At 47.3% G+C, this 24,259-nt stretch overlaps 1 protein-coding gene across 1 annotated transcript; it reads right to left on the bottom strand.

Moving 5' to 3' along the window:
• Window positions 1-6,881: 6,881 nt before the first annotated feature.
• Window positions 6,882-23,400, bottom strand: LOC310663493 (uncharacterized protein). The gene is made up of 5 exons (XM_083411379.1): window positions 23,264-23,400; window positions 17,431-18,585; window positions 12,181-12,307; window positions 10,599-10,652; window positions 6,882-9,962 (listed from the first exon to the last, which is right to left on the bottom strand). The coding sequence occupies exons 2-5, from the start codon at window positions 18,544-18,546 to the stop codon at window positions 8,638-8,640; spliced, it is 2,622 nt and encodes an 873-aa protein (XP_083267505.1). The 5' UTR covers window positions 18,547-18,585; window positions 23,264-23,400; the 3' UTR covers window positions 6,882-8,637.
• Between the last annotated feature and the right edge of the window lie 859 nt (window positions 23,401-24,259).

The raw sequence follows: 24,259 nt of genomic DNA, 5'->3' as shown, positions 1-24,259 counted from the left end.
AAACAAAGACCGGAGGAACCAGAAGAAGATGCTGCTTCAAAAGTTAGGAGTAAAAATCCCTGTTTAGGGCACTGCGATTTTGTGTGAGAGCGTGATCTCGCATGTTTTGCCCCAAAACGTGTGTTTTTGACCTCCATGATATTGCGCAGGTCATGTGACTTGCTTGGGAGCATGGCTGGGAAGATGAACATCCCAGCTTCTGGCAACAACATGTAAATTAAAATTAAAGCAGTATCATACCACTTTAAACAGTCGTGGCTTCCCTCAAAGAATCCTGGGAACTGTAGTTTGTTAAAGGTACAGAAAGTTTTTAGGACACTCTTATTCCCCTCACAATTTTTAGTGTGGTTTAACAATTATTCCTCTGTGAGGGGAATAAGGGTCCCCTAACAACACTCAACACTCTACAATTTCCATGATTCTTTGGGGAGGGGGAGCCATGACTCTTTAAAGTGGTTTGATAACTGCTTTAAATGTATAGTACAGATGGGTCCAAGTCAACAATAAAAAATAGGTAGCCAGTGTGTATTCACACAAGGAATAAGTTGCTCAGAGTGAGATATTAACTCTGAGGCCTCACTCATTAGAGCACAGTGGGCCTCATGGAACACATTGTGAAATAAGCAAAGTAAATACACATTACTACACAACAATAAGACCCATGATAAGAGACCCATAAGTCCAGAGTCTATGGCTACCTATACATTAGTAGCTCAAAATGAAGCAAGATTGGTTTTCCCATACTGTGTTTCAAGTCACATTTTGTGGGAATGCCTTCACCTGATGTTCATTACCTGTTTGATTCCCTCACACCTGCAACCCCCGTCAACTCCTATTCATGAAGCTGCCATCTGCACATGCGCAATGGCTGTCTCAAATAACATACACACCTCAGTTTAACTGCTAAGTGAATACGGCTTACGTTGTTGAATTGGATGTATGCTGGTTTGAGGGGGAAATGCATCAAATGGCATTTCTCAATAAGCTGCAGGATATGTCTGGGCTGTGTCAGATGCCCTATGTACACACAGAGCCGTCTTTCCCATAGGGCTTAGTGGTGCATCGTGCCAGGGCGCCTGTCTTTCAGGGACGCCCCAATGAGTGGGGGAGCTGCGCGGCTTTGCCGGTGGCCTCCCCTTTCTCTGCACACCTACCAGCTGCGCCCCACCAACCATATGGCTGGCGGGTGCACAGCTTCCCTCCCAAGCCTCTGCAGGGATCGCTCTCCCGCAGCTCAGTGGGGGAGAGTTGCACACCCCCAATGGCTGGCAGTGCGCAGCTTCGCCCCCCCCCCTATCCATGGTAATTTGGGGCCACTGGGCAGATATTTGCACCCCGGCCCCGCATCTGCTAAAGACGGCCCTGTGTACACAGCTTCAAACACCAGGTGTGGGGGTGCGCCCGAGTCAGTGTACAGTGGTACCTCGGGTTACAGACGCTTCAGGTTACAGACTCCGCTAACCCAGAAATAGTACCTCGGGTTAAGAACTTTGCTTCAGGATGAGAACAGAAATCGCACGGCGGCAGCGGGAGGCCCCATTAGCTAAAGTGGTACCTCAGGTTAAGAACAGTTTCAGGTTAAGAACGGACCTCCGGAACGAATTAAATTCTTAACCGGAGGTACTACTGTAATGGGAACATAGAATCCGAGTAAAACCTGAGACCCTTCATCTCTCAATCTCAAGGTCGTGGGTTCCAGCTCCACATTGGGCAAAATATTCCTGCATTGCAGGGGTTGGACCACCTGACTCTCGTGGTTCCTTCCAACTCTACAATTCTATGATTCTTGTGTCTCAGGGAGAAATATATTGACTAATTTTAAGATTTATTTAACTTAATTTCTGGTTGGCAGCTAAAATAGTGTGGATTAGATATTGAGCAAGTTCTGCTGTCCATTGGGATGAAGAATGGTGGATCTGACGTCCTCAACTGTTTTCCTGAATGTGCTTGTGTTTGCTTTAACAGACAGTGTCACAGGGCTCCCACAGCTGTGCTTGTGGCTACTGCCTAGTTCTCTGTGGTAACGAGACAGACATGGCCCTAGCATGAGTGTATAGGCTACCCCTGTGTCCTTGTTGCACATTGGCCTTGTCACCAACGCAGTTCCTTGTAATGAACTTTGCTGTGAATCTCGTCCTATACTTTTGCTGACAAAAAAATATGAAATGTCATCTCTGGTCATCAGTAGACTGGGTTGGAGGGAGCCACAAACCGCCCCCTCTTTGCATGAAAAGTGATTTGATCTTCCATGATTCAGTAGCCAGCAGTTATGTGTGGTTGAGCCCTATCTTTGACTTCTCAGTCATTCACCTTAACCTGAGGCCTTCATTCCACCAGCCAAAAAACAGCACACACTGGAGTTCAGGGACTTTTAGACTGTTGAACTCTTGCCTCAAAATTCCTTCTGAATTAGTAAGTAAGTAGTAAGTAAATTTTTATTTATACCCTGCCCTCCCTGACCAAGACCGGGCTAAAGGTGGCTAACATCAAATATCAAATACATTAAAACACAATCAAATGATTAAAGTACAGTTTAAATATTAGAATCAGGATAAAATTAAATGACTGCCCACGAATTACAACCATAGGGGTCGGAAACCTCAAGTATTCATCAGGGCCAGCTATCCATGTTGGACCCACATGAGCCAATAAAAGGGCCTAGGCCTGGACCTGGACCAAAGGCCAGACAGAACAGCTCTGTCTTGCAAGCCCTGTGGAAGGATGTCAAGTCCCGCAGGGCCCTGGTCTCCTGTGACAGAGTGTTGCACCAGACTGGGGCCAAAGCCGAAAAGGCCTTTACCCTGGTTGAGGCCAGTTTAACCTCCTTGAGATCTGGGACCTCCAAGATATTATTATTTGTGGACCGTAAGGTCCTCTGCGGGGCATACCAGGAGAGGCAGTCCCGTAAGTACAAGGGTCCTAGGCTGTATAGGGCTTTAAAGGTTAAAACCAGGATCTTAAAGCTGACCCTGTATTCTACCGGGAGCCAGTGCAGCTGGCATAGCACTGGATGAATGTGGTCCTGTGGCAAGGACCCTGTAAGGACCCTCACAGCGACATTCTGTACCCACTGGAGTTTCTGGGTCAGCTTCAAGAGCAGTCCCGCATAGAGCGAGTTACAATAATTGAGCCTGGAGGTGACTGTTGCATGGATCACTGTGGCTAGATCAGGGTGAGAAAGGTAAGGAACCAGCTGCTTAGCACGGTAAAGGTGGGAAAATGCCAACTTTGCATTAGCTGCAACCTGCGCCTCCATAGAGAGGGACGTGTCAAAGGTTACACCCAAACTCCTGATGGAAGGCACTGGCACTAATTGAGCCCTCGCAAGAGATGGGAGTTGGCCCCCAGATATATCTTTGCTTGATGAAGGAATTAAAGAAAGTTCACATTCACTTCTGCAAGGACTGCTAGAATAATCTCTTTAGCAGCTTCCTCAGCTAAGGGGACATTTGATTACATAGAAAATACTTGTCATGCTTTTTTGAAACGTGTTGGGGTTTTTTTGCACTTTCCAAAACAATATGCTATCCGAAACACAGCCATCCTTCAAAATGCACTTCTCCAAAATTTGCAGCGCCGTTCTCCAGCAATGCAATTTGTTCAAAAATGCATACATGAAAGTAAACTCCACACATCATTGTGTATATTAGTGAAAATAGCATACAAAAGAAGAAGAAGAGTTTGGATTTGATATCCCGCCTTTCACTCCCTTTAAGGAGTCTCAAAGCGGCTAACAATCTCCTTTCCCTTCCTCCCCCACAACAAACACTCTGTGAGGTGAGTGAGGCTGAGAGACTTCAAAGAAGTGTGACTGGCCCAAGGTCACTCAGCAGCTGCATGTGGAGGAGCGGAGACGCGAACCCGGTTCCCCAGATTACAAGACTACCGCTCTTAACCACTACACCACACTACACCACACAAAGCACATTTTATTAGGAAAAACTGTCAAAGGTGTGCACATTGGGCAAAACTGTATTTTAGGAGAAATTCACCCGAAGATGCTGACGAATTTTACTGAAGACTCTTTTTTAAAAAATTGCAGAGTGGCATGGAAATGTGAATAATTTAAGATGAAGAAGAAGAAGAAGAGTTTGGATTTGATATCCCGGCTTTCACTCCCTTTAAGGAGTCTCAAAGCGGCTAACATTCTCCTTTCCCTTCCTCCCCCACAACAAACACTCTGTGGGGTGAGTGGGGCTGAGAGACTTCAAAGAAGTGTGACTAGCCCAAGGTCACCCAGCAGCTGCATGTGGAGGAGTGGAGATACGAACCCGGTTCCCCAGATTAGGAGTCTACCGCTCTTAACCACTACACCACACTGGCTCCCACACTGCTTATGATTTGTGGTTTCAATTGTTGTAGAACACCTTTCGCATTTTGAAAAATGCGAAACTGAGAGTAACTCAAACTGACAGATTTGCCTACCCCTAGTGGTAGGCGTGGGACTGCCCAGCTCCTGCTCAGAATTCCACCTCTGACACCTGTGCTATGTTTGTTCTTGTTTGTACTTACAAGAAAAATGTATTGGCTGGTATTATAGTTTTACATTCTCCTATTCTGACCAGGCAAGTAAAAATGTATGAGGTTGGGAAGCAGCGGGGCCTTCTCGGTTGTGACACAGCTGCTGTGGAATGCCATCCCCTGAGAAGACTGCCCAAGTCAAAGCCAGCAAATGCTAGGTCCGCATGCATAGACAAATAAAACATCCTTATTCCCAACAGACATTTTTAGGCCAAGGATTTGGGTGTAGATCTCTGAGTTCAGTTTGGCTTTTATCGTGGGGAATGTTCCTCGCAGTGAGCTTTGTGTCATTTTACCTGACGTTTGGCTGCATTTTTATGGTTGTTTTGACAGCTGCTTGGCCTTTCATTTGGAAGGAAGGGCTGGGAAGATATTTCGAAACTAAATACATTAAAACGTATTTGTTCTGGACTCAAAGGAAGTCTAAATTATTTGGAGAAAAGGGTTTTGAAGCCATTGGCTCCCCCTTGTGGCCCAGAATTTGACAACAGTGAGCAGCAGAGGCAGGCATGTGCTTCAAAAGCTAAATAAACATGTTATTGTTATAAATAATATCTATATTATTAATTTTTATTATATTTGTATTATACTATTAATATTAATAATATGTGATGTTGCATTTTGTTTTCATTTGTTAGAAGCCGCCCAGAGAGTGTCTGGGCTAACCCAGACAGATGGGTGGCATATAAATAAATTGTTGTTGTTGTTGTGGCTGTGATCCTTAGCACCTATATCCACAAGAAAATGCTACTGCAATAAACAGTTTTATTTCTAATAAAAGAATATTAGGTTAAGAATATTAGACTTGGAGGAGTCACTTCTGAATGTTGTTAATACAGAATACGTTACCAAAAGTTATTTGTAAGTCCTGTAGTTCTGGTCCCTAGTGAGGAAACACAAAAGGTCTGGAGGGTGGCAACATTAGACATGGGCCTTTTCCGCGGCTGCCCATTTATGGAATTCTCTCCCCAGGGAGGTTCGCTTGGCACCTTAATTATGCTGTACAGCTTTAGGCACCAGGCAAAAACAATCCTTGTTTCTTTGATAGATTTAGTGTTTTTAGGATTTTGTGAGCTGCTCATGATTTGTGGTTTCAATTGTTGTAGAACACCTTTTGAACACTATAGTAGGAAAGCATGTTATAAATAACACATAATAAGTAGTTTATTATTAAGATGGTTTACTGATCTTCATTTGAGGGGCGGATGGGGCTCGTTAACCTGGGAAGGTAGCCCATCTAGGAGGACAACTCAGACCATAAACCTCTGCTGCCTTGCGGGATATCCTTGGGAGATGAAAAGGCTAAGGAGTGCACCCTACACAAATCTGGAGTAGAGTCCCTCGAGGGTAGGATGGCAGCTTGTACGCCTCCTTCCGGCAACTCCTGCAGCCAAGCTGGTGCCAAACATATTGCTCTGCTTTCCTTTGGAGCACATCAGCGAGGCCGAGAGGGATCTTGTCATCTGGGCAGCCCAGGACCTCCACACACACTTCCCAGGCTTGCGCCCCAGGGGGTCACTTCAGTTCTACCACCTTGGTTTGACTTCACGCCTAGAGGTGCACTCCATTGTCTTTTGAGACAGACACATGCCAACAACTACCCAAGTGGAGGGCCAGGAGCATGGGCTAGGCCGGAGGGTCACTTGTTTGGGCCATAAGCCGATGGCCTCCAGTTCCTGGAGTTAGGAACAGTTACACCTAATATGGCCAATCACTTGAAATTTGTCACTTAGTGTTGAAGCCCAACAGGAACCTCAAGTGTTTTTGCCCTGGCTGGAAGGTTTCCTTGAACTCAGATAATGCTCCTCGCTTCCCTGGTTCGAAGATAGAGAGGGGAGTGCCAGTGCAGAAACTAGCTGACCGTACAAAGATGGTTGCTTGGTCCCTGCTCCTGCCAACCTAGCAGTTTGAAAACACATCAAAGTGCAAGTAGATAATTAGGTACCACTCCAGCGGGAAGGTAAAGGCGTTTCCGTGCGCTGCTCTGGTTCACCAGGAGCAGCTTAGTCCTGCTGGCCACATGACCCGGAAGCTGTACACCGGCTCCCTCGGCCAATAAAGCGAGAAGAGCGCCACAACCCCAGAATCGGCCAAGACTGGACTGACTGGTCAAGGGTCCCTTTACCTTTACCTTACAAAGATAGAATTCACATTTATTGCTCTTCACACTTTTAACTCTGGCCCACCCCCGCCAGCATGCAGCCCTCTAGCTGAAATATTTCCCTACCTACTGCTCAGAGTCCTGTTAGTGATTTTTATAAGAAATATTGTGCTAATTTAAGTCTGGATTCTGAGGTAGAAAAAAACCTGATGGTGCCTCCTCCTCCTCCTCTAAAAGACAGAAAACTGCACACAAGAAGCCGTTTGTAGAAACCATTTATTTTTAAGTTATTTCCAAAAATGAGTTCGTTCTTGCTCCTTTAGGATGTTCAGAGTCTCAAATGTGGATCCAAAAGAGGAAAAGAAGAAATGCAGCTAAAGTTTTTTTTTTTGGGGGGGGGGTGGGAGGGTGCGCCGGGGCAGGAATACACTTTCCTTCACCAAGGGTCAACAAAGAGAGAACCTGAAGCCTAGAATGGGACACGGGTCTTCTCCTAGATTCCAACCGTTGTGGGGTTATTTGTGAGGCAGAGCTAAGTTCAAGCTCAAAATGTCCCTCCCTGCTCACAAAAGGCAGCAGGGCTGGGCACACCCCAGTTCCTCCCTGTTCATCTCCAAAGATCTGCTTTCTTAGGCTGCAATCCTAAATGCACTTACTGAGGAGTAAAAGCCCTATTTAACATAGATCAAGATGCCTTTGTCTTCCTCTCCAGCATTTAATCCAGGCTAGTTGTACTGATTTTCTGCTGAAGCCTCTTGAAAACAGCCACTTATATAAGGCTGTAAAACAGCCCCCGTCCCCTAAGAAGGAAGCCTTGCCCCCCTTGATTTCCAAGAAGGAAAGGGAAGGAGGAAATAGAAGTGCCTAGCAAAAAGTGCTCTGGAGGGGAAAAGTTACACAGCCAGCCCTGCTGTTAGGCAGCGTGACACAACTGCCTCAGGTGGCGGATAAAGAGGGGTGGGGAGCACGGAGCGCTGTGTGCCGCACGCCCAAGCTAACCTGCTGCCCTCAGGCATGCAGGATGCTGTCCTGTTGCCAGTGCTGAAGCAAGATGCAACCTCCAGCCTAACTGGCATGGGAGGCGGCGACCTTGTCTCTTGCCTCGGGCAGCAAAGTGTCTTGGGCCAGCCCTGGAAAAGTACCACTGATGACAAGGAAGGAGCACTCCTGCTTTTAAAAATCAGATTTATTAGTTGGAATCTTTCCAAAAGGGAGGGGAAGCTGGAAGGAAAGAGAAACTGTTATTGGGAATTTGCCAGATTTCATCCAGAACCAGGCTCTGTGGGGGAATCGGGGAAGGTGCTGTTTTCCCTAGTGCTGCAACCAGAGAAGCAGAGCTTGCCCAAATTCTCTCCCTTTTGCACATGGAACGCTCAGAAAGCAAAGGCGCCTTGTACCACGCAGACACCCAGCCGTCCTTTGGCTCCACAGTATGCAAAGTCACCCTTCACGGCCCTCTCATGGTGTGGACCCACTGATTCAACTCGCTGTGTGTGGCAAAGCAGTCAGATAGGAGGACAGAACTAGCTGGAGAGGCAGGGAGGAAGGCTTCTGTCACATGATTCAGGAAATGGACAGTAGTGTTCTAGCTGCTGCAGGTAGCAAGGGAGACTCCCCCCCCCACCTCCCCACAGCTTTTAAGTGCTCCCTGTAAATGCTACATGGAGGCAAAATCTAGAGTTAGAGCAGCGGAGCCGAACCTGGCCGCACAAATGTCCCAAACAGTTGCCCCAAATTTTGGGCGACAGGAAAGTAGCACATGATCAGAGATGGGTGTGTGGGCGTCCCTGTCCCAGAATCCTTTGCAACATGATCCAACAAGGCTGGCTGTCCACTGCTGCACCACAAGGAGCTCTGAGGCACTTGTGTCTCTGACCAGGTGGGGCAGCCACACTGAGCGGCAACCTTTCTCCGTTCAGCTCTGCGTGGAAAGGACTCGGGCGGCCAGATCCTGTGACCATTGTCCCACTCACCCAATCCAAAGGTTCCTCTCCTAACCCCCTAACATCCAAATTTCAGATTGTTACATGGATGGGGCTCTGGAGGTCGTCATCAAGGTTCTCCATGTCAGGCATGTTTGGCAGGTCCGCTCCCCCGTTGGACTCTCTCAAGTGGATCCTCTGGTGGTAGATCATGCTGTGCCTTCGCCGGAACCTCACCCCACACTCCCCACACTGGTAGGGTCTCTCCCCGGTGTGGATTCTCAGGTGGCGCGTCAAGTGAGACTGCCGGCCGAACCTCTTCCCGCACTCGACGCACGGGTAGGGCCTCTCCCCGGTGTGCGTGATCCGGTGGCGGGTCAGGTGAGACTGCCGGGTGAACGTTTTCCCACACTCGGCGCAGGGGTAGACCTTGCTCCCCAGGTGGGTCTTCTGGTGCCTGGTGAGCCCGTACAGGTCGTGGAATATCTTCCCGCACTCCATGCACTGGTAGGACTCCTTCTCGGTGTGGGTTCGCTGGTGGGCGGCCAGCTCCGACGGCCAGATGAACCCTTTGCCGCACTCGGTGCAGAAATAGCGCTTCTCCCCCGTGTGGATTCTCTGGTGCGTGGCGAGTTCGGACGGCCACCGGAACGCCTTGCCGCACTCCCCGCAGACGTGGCGCTTCTCGGCCACGTGGCCTCCCAGGTAGGCGCCCAGAGGGGGCAGCTGCCCGTTGCCGTTCCTGCAGTCGGCGGCCAGCGGGGAGTTGTCACCGGTGTGCATTCTCTGGTGCGCCGCCAGCTCCGATGGCCACTGGAACCCTTTCCCGCACTCGGCGCAGAGGTAGTGTTTGTTTTTGTTGTGGGTTTTCTGGTGCGTGGCCAGCTCCGACGGCCACCGGAACCCTTTCCCGCACTCGGGGCAGAGGTGGGGTTTCTTGACGGTGTGCGGCTTGGCGCAGTCGGCAGCCGGAGGGGTCTTCTCGCCTGTGAAAAGGCTCTGGTGCATCGTGAATTCCGGCGGCCACTGGAACAGCGCCTCGGAGTCCACGGCGTAGTGCGGCTGTTCGCCCGCATGGATCCTCTGGTGGATGGCGAGCTCCGTCGACCACCGGAACCTCTTGCCGCACTCCGTGCAAAGATGGCACTCCTCACCCATGTGCGTCTTCTGGTGCCTGGTGAGGTGCGAGGAACGGCCAAACTGCTTCCCGCACTCGGCACAGTGGTAGGACTTTGGCCTGGTGTGAACTTTCTGGTGCAAGGCCAGCTCGGATTGGCACCGGAACCGCTTCCCGCACTCAATGCAGGGGTGGCGTTTCTCTCTCACTCGGATCCGCTTTGGGTTCAGGTGTTGCACCATCCCGTTGAGCCTTTCTCCAAATTCAAACTGGGGGTCTGCTCTGCTGGGAGTCCTGGCACCTGGTTTGGGTGGTGGTGGTGGGGGGGGGAAGGCAAGAGAAAATTCACAAATTTCATAGGTATGAATTCTAGAGCTGTCACTCAATTAAAGCAACGATAGTCGATCAACGCATGTGTTTTAGATAGAGGTTTAAGCCCTGCAGTTCTGTTCACTATTATCTGGCAGCAGGTCCCACTGAATACCGTCGTACCTTGGTTTGTAATCCATTCCGGAAAATTCAAAAACCAAGGCACAGCTTCCGATTGGCTGCAGGAGCTTCCTGCACCCAATTGGATTTCACGGAAGCAGCGCCGGATGTTCAGGTTCCAAAGAACGTTTGCAAACCGGAACATTTACTTCCGGGTTTGCGGTGCTCAAGAGCCAAAACATACACGTGCCAAGGCGTTCGAGAACCAAGGTATGACTGTACAGCGGGATTTACTTCAGAGCAAACATGAATAAGATTGCCCTGTAACTGGATTAAGTCGGCATACAAAAGAGAGGAAGAAAGAGGATTGATAAATAATGCTAATTGGTTCGACATGATTTGTGGGTTTTTCACAGCAAGCACCGCCTTGGAAGAGACGTTTCCCCTTCTCTCTCCAACTTTAGAAAATGCATCTTCTAAAATGCTGCTTGCCACCTGCAAGACCCACCTGAGCCTCCTTCATCGGCTGAAGAATCCCACGTTGCTTCGGTGTCAGAAGAACCTGTGCAGGGAAAGATACGAGTCAGGTCCGACTGTGACATGCCCTCCGTCACACGCATCCACACAGTATAACAGGATGTTTTGGACAGAGTATTGATATGCCTTCATCTCGATACATTTAACTCCATCCCACAAGTGCCCCAGAACTACAAACGAAATTCATTGAAACAGGTCTACAGTACAGACTGACAACTGGAGAGGATCTCTAATGCACCTGAGGCAAGGGACCTTGAGAACTGTGTTCGTCTGTATGGCTGTGAAAAGCAGAGAAGAGTCTGGATTTGATATCCCGCATTATCACTACCCGAAGGAGTCTCAAAGCGGCTCACATTCTCCTTTCCCTTCCTCCCCCACAACAAACACTCTGTGAGGTGAGTGGGGCTGAGAGACTTCAAAGAAGTGTGACTAGCCCAAGCAGCTGCATGTGGAGGAGCGGAGACGCGAACCCGGTTCCCCAGATTACGAGTCCACCGCTCTTAACCACTACACCACACTGGCTCTCACTTTCAAGTAGAAAGTGTACTACATGTGTTACTACTGTGTCATTTTTACAGAAACAAAAAGACCCAGACTTATTTGTCCCTAGGCTGCTTCCTTCCCAGAAAATACAATCTTTCTGGTTGTAGATACACAGCTTCATAGAAGTGAACCAGTTGCAAAATGTGCAAAAGCTACAGAGATCCATATGCAGCTTTCCAAGAATTGCTGTGGGGTACTGCTTTCAATGTTGATGTTTGTTTAAACATCTAGCACTGAAAAGTGTACTGTTTAGCATGCTTTCTCGTATCTTTTGTGTTTCTTTTCTACCAGTTGTATAGAATCATATATTTGTTTTTGGAATTTGAAGGTCTGTGGGCTACTAAAAAAACTTTACTGGAGTTCAATTAAGGCCCAAAGACCTAGATCAAGTAGGACGGTCTAACAACAAACCTGCTCAAACCAGAAACTCACTTCAAACTACAGTTTTCAGTTCTGGCAGGCAGCAGCCCAATGGTTTGCACAACCCGGTTTGGATGATTTGGGTGACACAGCAAAGTGGTTTGTACGTAACTAGAGAGTGAAATTAAACTCACAAAGGAAGGAGGGAGGAGACTTATTTTGGAGGATAATCTCAACCATCTGGGTGTGATGCTAGCCATCACCCTAACCTTGAAAGTATGGTGAGAATAAATGTTTAGCTCAAGGTGGGGAGTTTGTGGCTTTCAAGAAGTTGTGAACTCCCATCAGCCCCAGCCAGCAAGGTCAGCAGTCAGGTATACTGAATAGTCAAGTTTGATGGGGGCAGCAGTTCAGTAACACCCTTGGCATACATAATAGATAAAGGCATTTGTGTACCGAAGAGAAGTAGGTCAAGGAGCTAAGCCAGGCTTCCTCAATCTCGGCCCTCCAGATGTTTTTGGCCTACAACTCCCATGATCCCTAGCTAGCAGGAGCAGTGGTCAGGGATGATGGGAATTGTAGTCTCAAAACATCTGGAGGGCCAAGTTTGAGGAAGCCTGAGCTAAGCACAGGGAAGAGAGGATTCTTACCCAGCAAACAGATATCCACATCACCCCTCTGCTCGGCCTCCATGCATACATCTCCCTGCTCAGCATCTGACAAGGCTTGGTCATCATCGGGGAAATTCACAACCACCTCCTCAAATAGGTCTGAATCCTGAAATAAGCAAAGAGACACATTCGACAAAAAGATCGATCAAAGACTGTTTAATGTTAAACTAGCTAAACAAACGAACGGACAAAAAAGTAGGGCTTTTAGCATGGCTGCCTCTGTTCTGTGGAACAGCATTCCTGTCCAGGTAAGACAGGTGCTCACTAGTGGCACTTTCCAGAAACACCTGAAGACATCTTTGTTTCGACGGGCTTTCCCAGCTGGCTAAGTGGGTCTTTGCCACAAGTGTCTATTTTGTATGGTTTTTAATTCACCATTTTTAATGATCTATAGTGTATATCACCTTGAGGTGGTTGTTTAGAAAGTGATTAATAAATCAGTACCTTAGAAGTCAAATGGAATCCATTCCGGAAGTCCGTTCGACTTGCAAAACGTTCAAAAACCAAAGTGCGGCTTCCGATTAGCTTCAGGAAGCTCCAGCAAACAATCAGAAGCCGCAGAAGCCCCATCAGACGTTCGGCTTCCAAAAATAGTTTGCAAACCAGAACAGTCACTTCCTGGTTTGTAGCGTTCGGGAGCCAAAACATTCGAGGACTAAGCTGTTCGAAAACCAAGGTACGACTGTAATAGTAATTGTTTTGGAAGGGTGGGAGACGAAAGCAACTAAATCCAGCTGCTGTCCCATGTACTACAATTTGGCTTTAATAATGTCTTTAGCTCTGCCTTGATTCATTAAGAGCTGCACGAAAAGCAGAACTCTATGGTACAGTTCTTACTAGACTGTACCATTTTACCCTGCAAGCAGGGGGATATCCCAGATTATTTGTGCTTTTATCTTGTATTTTTATGCTGTGAACTGCCCTGATATCTATAGATGAAGGATGGTATACAAGTTTTAATAATAATAATAATAATAATAATAATAATAATAATAATAATAATGTACAGAGAAGAGCAGGAAATTTGGGAGTAGGCATTTCACTCAGATATGAATTCCCCTACCAGCAGTCTAAAGATTAACAACCCAGCAAATTGTAACATGTGATTCCGCTGATAGCATAGCTTGGCTGCAATTCCACCCTTATGAGCTCTTTTGGAAATGTAGATTTTATAAGTGCTCTTCTAGGATGCGCCAAGGCAGCTTCATTAGGATGGTTTTTAGAGACAATAGGACAGCCACTCCATGAACCAATATTCCTCAGCCTAGAGTTGGACGCGATACATCGCCCTCAAGGTGGCTCACAAAACAAGATTAGCACGATAAATATACATACAGAGAACACAAAGAACAAGCCAGAATTGAGATCCTGGAATTTTTGCTAGGGCTAACATATGCTATGTTAAAGTCCATATTCTGCATTTCATTGCCATGCAGATTCCAGAACTCTGGAAGGGTGGAGGAAAAGGCTGGGGCTTCTTTGCTTCATATCCTAAGAATTGGAAGGCAAAACTCTGCCTATTGTGTGCTCTCCATCTGCTTCTTGATTTCCTGCAGGAAAGCTGCACACACAAACACAGAATTATGCCAGTTGTACCCTTCTGTCAAATCACACAAATGACTGGTGCAAATCCATCATTTCTGATGCAGAGTCACAATTCCTGACTGCAAGGGGGGGGGGGAGGGCTCTCTTAGCAAATAGCTCTTTTCTTTCCCCCCAGTATGCTTCAGCCTGGGAGAGGAGACATCTTGCCCACAGTGTTGGCTTGTGAAGAATGGCAGATGGCCAGCTACTAGGAGGAAACCCTTTGTTTCTGGGCTGCAGGACTACAACTCCCAAAAGCCTTTGTGTGGATTTCGGTGAATCCGCTGCGAGCGGCAGGTGCAAAAGTCCTCTGGGGTTTGTAGGCAGCCATAACAGTGTTTGTAGGAGACCAGGAGGACTGAAGAGGGAAAGCTGGGAATAAGAGATAAGAGGCGCAGCTCTGAATTGAGAGCTGGGTTTGTAGAGGCTGCCTTCAGGTCCTGAAAATAAGAGGAGTCTTAATGGCCAGAGGAAGGAATAAAGAGACGTGAGACTTCAGAGATGATTCAATATATTTTGGTGCCTCACGCACAAAGCTCAAGCTGGAAAACTATAAAAATAAACAAAACTATTGACCATTAGTTCTCTTTAGTGTCACCCAGCAACACGCATTTTCCAGAAAATTTAAAACGGGGGGGGGGGGGGATATCTTCCTTTTAAATTAGGTCAATTTGTGTTGGATAATTTCCAGTTTGCATCAGAAAATTTCCCGATACCCTAGAGAGCAATCTAATTTAGCATGTTTATTTGACTTGTGTTTGGTAAGCAAAGCTATATATATATATTTTAAAAACCCTTCTAAACAGCCATGCTTGCAAATATTTATTTGCAACTGGCACCCATTCACTGTTTACAAATCAACTTGCAAAATGGGGAGGGGGGGAATTCCCTTGAAAAATTGCCTCTCCAAATACCTGATGGTAGCCCCAAAAGTCACCACTCCTTAAGGTAAACTGCCCTGCATAGCCAAATGAGGGAGGGACACTAAGGAGGGAGGCAGAAGACAGCCACATTTTATGTTAACAAGAGCAGGACAAACATAGTGCTGCCATTCACACCCTTTGACCTTGATTCCATACTCCTGGAATCCCAGTTATTTGCGATTACTCTGCTGTTAAGGAACACACCCGCTGGGTGCCTCAGAAAGCAGCAGTCCCTCTCCCTACAAAACATCTCCATCTTCTGCAATGCCTAATATAATGTAATGTCCACAGAAGGCTTGTGTTGTGACATCAACACTGTTTGAATTTGGCCTGTTCTGGTTCCACTTTGCTGGCTGCTACTTAGGGGCGAGTGGGAATACTTGGAACAACGTGATGTCATGTCTGCCATTTTGTATTGCTAGGCAGTATCAGGAGAAGTAGAGAGACAAGACACAAGGGCTGCTGTTATTGGAGGTAGCCATGACTCCTCTGTAACGACTAGTTCTGAGAAGGCTAAAAATTCGACAATTGCACCAGCCAAGGCCGAAAATATGGAACATATCATGTGTTATGTGAAATAATGAAAACAGAGCATTTTTTTAAAAAAAAAGAAGCATAATAATAATAATAATAATAATAATAATAATAATAATAGCAATGAAAAGCTTAGTGGAAGAGCTCCCTGGCATCCTGATTGGAAAAAAACCCAAACCTCGTAGCAGGTGATGCAGAAGAGACCTGTCACCTGAGACCCCAGAGAGCCTCTGCTAAGTCAGAGGTGACAATACTGGGCTACAGTGACAAATATTCTGGCCACGGTGCATAACAGTTTCTTATGTCCCAAACCATCTCCACATTTTAATTACACCAAAGGGCAGAAATTAAAGCAACCAAGCTATGGCTCTGTTTAAATTACCAAGCGTTTTGGCTCATTTCAAAAACTCTGCTCCACGTTTCGATGCAGCTAATGCAGAAGAAGCCACTGCCTTGGCAATTTTACTGTGCAATCCTATACAACAGGATTGGGGCAACTGTGGCAGGGGGCGTCATGAGGGCGTCAAGCGACTGATAGGCGTGTGGTCTCCCCCACCTGTCAAAGCTGACCTATGGGGTGAAGGGAGGGGTCTGCTTCACCTGTGCATTCCCTGCAGAGAATATGCTGGAGAAAACAGCAGGATAGAACCATGCCCCCTGCCTATCAGCTGACATCACCCAGGTGGGAGGAAATGGCCTCATTGGTCAGTGGCCTGGCGGTTCCCCACACCCGCTAAACGTGTCTGCTCAATCTCACTGACTTCGAATAGGGCTCCCTAAATTTATTTATAAGCATTTCTAAACTGCTTAATATTTAAAAATCTCTAGGCAGTATGCAAATACAAAACATTTAAAAAAAACAGTATCCAAAAAAGAAAGATGCAACATAAAAAGCTGTAAAACTGTAGTATTATAAGAACAGGAATTTGGACATAGGAAGATCCAATCCGATGGGTCAGAGAAAGCCTGAGCAAAAAAGGCACATCTTCTTTACAAGACACCTGAAGCAGACGACAGGTGATGCCTCACAAATGGCAGAGGGAAGGATATTCCCCAGTGCAGGGGCAATGGTTGAAAAAGCTCATTTTCAGGTCACTGCCCTGTGATCTTTCATAAGGTGAATATAGAATTACAGACTTAGAATCTGAAGGCCTGGATCCTGGGCATTATCAGGGCCTCATCCTGTATGAACCTATCCAAAGTATTACGTTCAGCTGACAAAATGCTGCCGATGGGTGCAAATTATCCAAAAACTAAACTAGTTTACGCACAAGGCAAAGGTTTTTTGGTGACTGCTCCAAAACGCCCTTCCACAGGCTAAATGTTTTACTCCTCCCTCCCTCCTGGCATTCCAGAAGTAAATAAAAGCTTTGGGGACTTTGCTGTGCTTTGAGGACTTAGCACAAAATACATACTCCCATTGTTTGATTGTTTTATTATAGGAGCTTTCAGCTCAAACACTGAGGTCCAGCTCCGAGGGCCTTCTGGTGGTTCCCTCACTGTGAGGCGTGAAGTTAAAGGAAAACAGGCAGACGGCCTTCTTGGTGGTGGCATCTGCTCTGCGGAATGCCATCCCGTCAGATGTCAAGGAAATAAATACTATACAACTTTTAGAAGACATCTGAAGGCAGCCCTTTATAAGAAAGTTTTTAATGTTTAATGTTTTATTATGTTTTTATATTTGCTGGAAGCCACACAGAGGAGCTGGGGCAACCTGTTCAGATAGGCAGGGTACAAATAATAAAATTGTTGTTGTTTTAAGTAGTTTTATACTATTTATATCTTTTTTTAAAATGTTTGCGAGGCTGACTGTACACGATTTTGAGAGCTGGAAAACAAATATGTCATCTTTAAACAGAGACTTTATATCACCTTATGCAAACTGCGGAGGTTTTTCTTATCAAGTGGTATATAAATCTTTTTGTATAAACAAAATAATCATTAGCCACAGCAATAACAACATCGTAAAGGCAGCCCATGCCCCAAGGACAAAATGTGCCCGTCACACCTGCCCCCCATCTGTTGCTAGCACCCCACTGCCATTTCCTTCCCATCTCTGCCATAGTTATGGGCCTATCTCAGCAGGTCAGCCCTCACAAAGAAACTTGTCCCATCCGCAAGCCACAAGATTGTCCTTGGGGGTGGCGTATGGGATGAGAAAGGGGGTGGGGGACGAAAAGCATCTCACCTCCTCTTCTGCTCTCTCTGCCTCTTGCTGCTTCGACAGGAACTCCTCTGCCAGGGCCACGGCCCGTGCGCATGTGTCCGGGCTGCATTCCCACACGCGGCTCCGAATCCCCGGAGGGAGGACCGCCAGGAACTGCTCCAGGATCAGGACATCCAGAATCTGCTCCTTGGTGCGGTTCTTCGGCTTCAGCCAGTGGTTGCAAAGCTCCCAGAGCTGACCACAAGCCTTCCGCGGCCCCTCCGTCTCTTGGTAGCAGAACTGCCGGAAACGCCGGCGGGCCGTCTCTAGGGTGAAGCCGCCCACTCCCGAGGTGGACGTCCGCGTCTTCCCGATGCTCCCTCGGTCTGCGTTGCCTGGGGTACTGGGCTGGGTTTCTTGCTGGCTCTCCTCTGCGTATGGAGCCGTCCATGGGGAGGAGGCAGGGTTCTCTGCTGGCTCTAATGCTGTAGTAGAGAAGGCCCCTGACTCAATGTTTATGGGTGCTGCCTCAGTCGCTGGGGAAGCATCTTGCGTTGGTGGTGGTGGCGGCGGCTGCACAGTTGCAGGAGGCGGAGCTCGTGGGGCCTGAGACACCTCCTCCCACTGGACTTCCCAGCGCTGAGGTTGTGGGGCTTCTTCTAGGGCCTCAGGCTCAGCAGCAGGTGGCACTTCCAAGCCCAGAAGTTCCTCCACAGTCCCAGTGCACACCACAAGTAGGGAGTCATCTCCTTCCTCTGCTCCCACAGCCTCTCGTACAGGCCCCGTTGGATTCTCCTCATCCTCATCTTCTTCCTCCTCCTCTCCTCCTTCTTCCTCTTCCTCATCCTCTTCTTCTTCTTCTTCCTCCTCCTCCTCTTCTTCTCCCTCTACTTCTTCCTCTTCCTCCTCCTGCTCTTCCTCTCCTTCTGCTTCCACCACGACTTCCGCCTCCGCTTCCGGCTCCTCCTCCTCTTCTTCCTCCTCCTCCTCGATCGTGATTTCCGGATAGACCCCCTGCTCAAGCAGCACTTTAAAATGGAGATCCAGCTCTCCCGATCCCTGCTCGGGCTCCATTTTGTCTTCCAAAAGGTAGACCGACTTCTCCCAGTTGTAGACGGAGGTCTGGCCACCGAGGCCCCAAGTCTCACACGCAAACATGGCGGGACACTAGGAAGTGTTTACAGGGGCGTTGTCTCCCTGAAAGTGGGTGGGGGAAGAAAAAAAGGAAGGCTATCACCCAGTTTTAAGAAACCTGAGCCATTTAATCAATTGAAAGTCATTTTCCTGAATTGGTTATATGAATAAGAGCAAGAGTTCTGAAGAAAAACAAAATACTTTTGTTTTTAGGTGATGCAATGCACGTGCCAGAGGGGGGCCATCTTAGGTAAAACGTTTCCTCCTGTGTGAGAGGGAAGAGGAAACACCTCTTCTAAGAAGGTACCAGCTGCCCAGTTTTTGTATTTATAATTATATAGTTTTGCATATAATAATAATAATAATAATAATCTGCCACTTCACTAATGCGGGCTACTTCAAAACATATAACTGATTCATGAAACTGATTCATGAATGAAACATTGCAGTCCATTAAAAAAGGGGGGGGGGACAGATGAAGGGGGGGAGTTGAGGGGGAAAACAGCCGGTGTTGAGGAACATCTTCCTTACACAGCCACCCCTAACTCCACTGCAGAAAGCCCAGGGAGAAATTGTTAGGATGGCCATCAGTAAAATCTCCTTCCAGTTTGATTCCAGAAGAGAGATAAAGAACACACAGCCACTGTCTCTCTGCTTCACTCATGGGTCTCTCACTCTGAGCCATCCTGCACATTCAGAATCTTCACCCAGCCCACATACTGCACCTCTTCAAGGGGCAGGTAGGAAATCATACTATGGAGTGATTCCCCAAGGCCAAAAACACCATGTCCCTGGATACTGGAATGTTAGACAGAAGAGTTATTATAGCCCAGCCTTCTCTGTTCTGTGCCTAGGGAATTTCTTATTACGGTGCGCATTCAAACATGCAACACCTCCACCCCCAGCATTCCACAATGGGACAGCCTTGGCAGGGTCTGTTTTTCTGAACATGTAGATCAGGTCCTGTGTCTTCTGGCCAGATGGATAAGAGAACGGCAAGTACATCTACTACAACACAACACAATGTATTTTCCCAGCTTGGAAATACAGTGCAGCACTCTAGAGGCTATAGCAAGGCCAGGAAGTGCCATTCTTTTGCCATTTAGCTACTTGCCCAACGAAAGCAGCAGACTTCATGGCTCTGCTGCTGCTGCTGCTGCTGCTGCTGCTGCTGCTCTCTCTCTCTCTCTCTCCTTTTCAGAGGCTCAAGTTCCCATTTGTTTGTACAGTGCCATACTCAGCGCTGATAAGGTGGTACAAAGAATGATAATAATTTACCATGGCCACTTATTAAGCCAATATAGCACAGTGGATGGAATGTCTGCACTCCATTAAACATTAAAATTTCAGAGTACTGGGTTTGACCTCAGGTGATTTCCCCCGATTTTCAAAATTATGCAAAATTTATTTGTAGTTCTGTTTTAAGTCCTCGGTCACATATGATCACACAGACCCCATTTGGTGTGACTTAGCATTACATCCAAACCTAGGGCTCATGGTTTGTCTTGCTCCAAAAAGCTATAGCCAAAGGTCTGTTATTGGCTTACTGGCCCATGGTTAGTCTGGAGCAGGCTTCCTCAAACTCAGCCCTCCAGATGTTTTGAGACTACAATTCCCATCATCCCTGACCACTGGTCCTGCTAGCTAGGGATCATGGGAGTTGCAGGCCAAAAACATCTGGAGGGCGAGTTTGAGAAAGCCTGGTCTGGGGGAACTGGGGTTTATTGTAACACTAAGCCAAACCATGGCTTAGCTCTGTATAGTGCAGGAGGAGGAGGACCAATGGAAGAGAGACATGGCCACTATTTCTCCTCCAAGTACCTGCACACTCATTCATTCATGTTTAGCCATGGTTTGGCTTAGTGTTACAAGCAAATGAGGCCACGGATGAACTCTCCCCCCCACCACACACACTTCTACTCCCCTTAGGATGGTGACACTTGTTGACATTTGGTAACTACCTCAAATACAAAGGCCTCCATCGTCCTTCAGCATTAAGAATATTCACAAATATTCCCTCCTATTAACTATGACACACCTCTGCATGTGGTCAGTCTCACAGCTCAATAAACTAAGCAAATGTAAGCAGCAACAATGTAAGTTGTACAGAAATGTAGGAACTTTATACTAGCAATCGATACATTGTGCTTACAGATATGTACCAAATTCTAACTTCCAAAAAAGCAACAAAAATGGAAACTTTCCACATTTACAATTAGCTAAAGGACAAGTACTAGGAAATGTTCTCACCCTCTCACCATACTTTTTCATTTTAACAAATGCAATCTTTCTTTCCCCTACCCCCACCAGTGTTGAAAAAGTATTGTTCATCCTCAGGTGTATAAGCTAGGCGCCAAATGGCTCCTTAAACCAAGGCTACAGCCATCAAAACAGAATGTCTACTTGCCATTTTGGGGCAAGATGGATCTAAAGTCTTATTTTTTTCAAATGACTGTCTGACTGTGATTATCAGTTAAACATCTGGCTAGTTCAGATGAAAACCTTGAGTTAGGTTGAGAACTCTGAGAACTTAAAGAAGAAAAGTCGTTTTATCCAGGGACAGTCCACATATATATTGCCCTTTTCCTAATTCTTTTTCTCAGTGGTGACAGGGACCATTCATAACATAAGAATATTATTCACAACCGTGAGCAGGGCAGTGGGGTAAGTGAGGACAAGATACAATTAACTATCACACTGTTCGCTGCTCTTGCACAGGCTGCACAGAAAAAGCATTTTGGTTCCTGAAATTCATTCTGATTGTGTTGCAAGTGGCCAATAGCAAAATGTGCCTGGTGCCTGGCTAATTTCAAACACTGTTCATCAACATATTTTGATCAAACCTCACACGGCCAACTTCAAGTGATTATTGATTTGATAAAACAGGTTTTTTGTACTCCAAAATTGGTACAGTGGCATATGCAGCCTTTCAATTAAAGTAACTCTATATTCAACACTGGAGATTCCCTTCCCTCAATATTTCTTCAAAAAGATTCACCTAGATCATGCATGTTCAACCGGTTGATCGAGATCTACCGGGCGACCAAGGGTTGTCTGTGGGCGACCATGGTTGACTGCGTGATCCTGAGCGATCTACCCCCCCCCCAAAAAAAACCTCAACAACTCTGGCCAATCCAATGGGTAGATCACTGCCAGTTTATTTATAGTGGGAGTAGATCGCAGTCTCTTGGAAGTTGGACGTGTCTGACCTAGATGTTTCCAAATCTGCCCGCCCTCCCCTAAAAATTTCAAAACATGAACGGGAGCAAGACCAGCACTAATAATCTTTTGGAAAACAAAGCACATCTTACAAAAGGAGCACCTTTCATATGCACATCTGGACATACAAATTTCTACATAAAGGGATTTCAATCTTAAAAACAGAAATCATCCTTCCAATGGGCATCAACTGCAAAATTCAGATCGACAAATCTTCACAGCAGACTTTAAGAAATGAGTCAAAGTATTGGAACCACTGGGAAGAATCAAAATTAGCTTCAAAGGCTTTTCACCTGGGAGTTATAATAGCAGACTTGAAGCACAAATATTTAGAGTTAACTCTATGCCCCAAAGATTCCCAAACTGCACTGCAAGTCATCCAAGCAGTCCCTGCACGTCTGGGCCACTGACTAATGAACACTAATGCCACGGAAGCCACAGATTGGCAGAAGAAGTGGGGGGGGGGCAGCGAGGGGAGGAGCCAGGGCCGCTTGGGGGAAATGAGCATGTTTACTAATGGTGAGAACATAGTTGATCTACTACCACCTCCCTGCTCACTTTAACAGAAGGACTTAGACCAGACATTCAATTATTTGTTCACTATTAGGGCGAAGCACTTGATTTATCTGTTAATTAATTAATTGGCAAAAGGATTACAGTGCTAACACCAAAAGGGGGAACGGGAGCTGAAGTGGTGATTCAGCCTCCTTGTCATTTTTGTTAGGTTGCTTCCACTAAACAGGAAGCACCCACCTCTTCCCAAAGACCAGGGTAAGGCAATAAGCCACCCACACCCCCTATACAAAGTGGGGTGCACTCCGCTCCCCACCATCAAATGCAGAGACACAGCCCCCCACCTCCATCTTTCTAACTGTAAACCTCCTTCCTTCCCAGATGGCTCAACTTTCCACCTCTCCCCCCCCCCACCCACCAGCCTCCCACATCTTAGCTTCCTGTCCTCTTTCTCCTACCAGAAACATTTCTGCCTAGCCCTCCCCTGATTAACAGCTTCCCCTCTCCCAGGGGAAGGGTCTCCCCCCCCCCCATGTGGCTGAAAAAGGCCACCTCCCTGCGACCACCACCCTTCCCAAGAACAAAAAAGACGGACCTTGACCATTCATTGCCCGGCCTTTCCCCCGCCCCCGAGCCCATCCCTTCGCCCTTACGCACGGCTCCCCCTGCCTCTCCACCCCATCGCGGCAGAGAGAGGCCCTGGTGCATTTGCCAGCCCTCCCACTAGACTCGCCCCCCCCCGCCACCCCGAAACCGAGACAAGGGGAATGCAGCCATTTTGCCTCTTTGATGTGGCTGGGGGTGGGAGGGGCAAAGCGATGGCTCATGTTGCGCTCCCCGCTCGCTCTCCCCTGCGCTCCCAGCAACCAACCCCCCCCTTCCAATCGGTGACATCTACCTAGGATTTGGGGGAGCAGGAAAAGCGCCCCCCTCCAATTCCAGCCCACCCACCCCACCCCCGCTTTGCACGTGGCTTTGCAAAATGGGGAGGCCGGCCGCTGCAACTCACCCTTCGGCGAGGAGAGCCGGTCTTCCTTCTCCCGCCCCCTTGCACCAGATGCGGCTACTTGGGGGTGTTGCAACCCCGAACCTCTCTCTCTCTTCCGTGCCCCCTCCTCCCCCCAAAAAGGCGGAGCAGGAAGGCGCCTCCTCCTCTTCCTCCCTCCCCACGTGGGCGCCGGGGCATTAACCCTTTGCGCGCTTCGGACGACCAGCTCTCGCCCCCGCCGCTCATCAACGCGCAAATCAGATGCATGCTCCTCCAGTTTATGGTCATTTTCTTCTTGTCGTGGATTTATAGGAGCCGAACCAGTGTCCAAAGTGGTTTTTTTGGGGGGGATGACCCCACTTTTCTCTAATCTAGGAAAACGTATTTCGAAATAAAACCCCTACGCATTAGAAATAATAATAATTATTATTATTATTATTATTCACGTCTGAGATTTTTCAAAGCTGCTCACAGGAAATTCGTTCAGCGTGGAGTTTTATCATCCTCCCATGGAGATCACGCTTCATTTTGTTCAGACACAAGCGTGCAGTTTCTTCCTTTGTAACCATTTCCAGAGGGACAGGCCTGTGGGTCTGCTGCAGCTCACCCTACAAAGGAATGTCTTGTGGCATAATAAGCTTTCATCACTGGACTACAGACCATTTGATTAAATGGACCCCATAAAAGCTTATGCTGTTAAAAATAATTTGGTTATCTTTTCAGGTGCCGCAAGGCACTCTGTTAATTTCTCCATTTACAACCCCCCACACCCCAACTAGCTGGAGAAACCTAACTTTTTTAAAGGTCTTGGACTCAAATAGTCTATCTAGCACAGAGTAACAGTGACTGAAGCCACTCAAACACAGCACAATAAAAAGGATTAAAACTGAAATAAAAAATTTAAGGTCCTGTCTTTTTGTTCACAAATCCTGTCTTAAGGGTATGAATAGGGTGAGCCTGTGACCTGGCTCAGTTCCTCCGTATTTATCATTACAAAAGACTGGCCAAGCTACCCAG

The sequence above is a fragment of the Podarcis tiliguerta genome (genome assembly GCF_965153285.1).
Source record: "Podarcis tiliguerta genome assembly, chromosome: 13".
Lineage (NCBI taxonomy): Eukaryota > Metazoa > Chordata > Lepidosauria > Squamata > Lacertidae > Podarcis > Podarcis tiliguerta.
This window is presented reverse-complemented; position numbering and strand designations above follow the sequence as displayed.

What these genes read in the sequence shown, in the direction of transcription:
- LOC310663493 (XM_083411379.1), bottom strand. Translation starts at nt 18,546, where the DNA reads ATGTTTGCGTGTGAGACTTGGGGCCTCGGTGGCCAGACCTCCGTCTAC. An exon ending in TGTGGATATCTGTTTGCTGG is followed by an intron (nt 10,653 to 12,180) that starts GTAAGAATCCTC and finishes TTCCCTGCACAG; the next exon opens with GTTCTTCTGACACCGAAGCA. An exon ending in AGCCGATGAAGGAGGCTCAG is followed by an intron (nt 9,963 to 10,598) that starts GTGGGTCTTGCA and finishes CACCCAAACCAG; the next exon opens with GTGCCAGGACTCCCAGCAGA.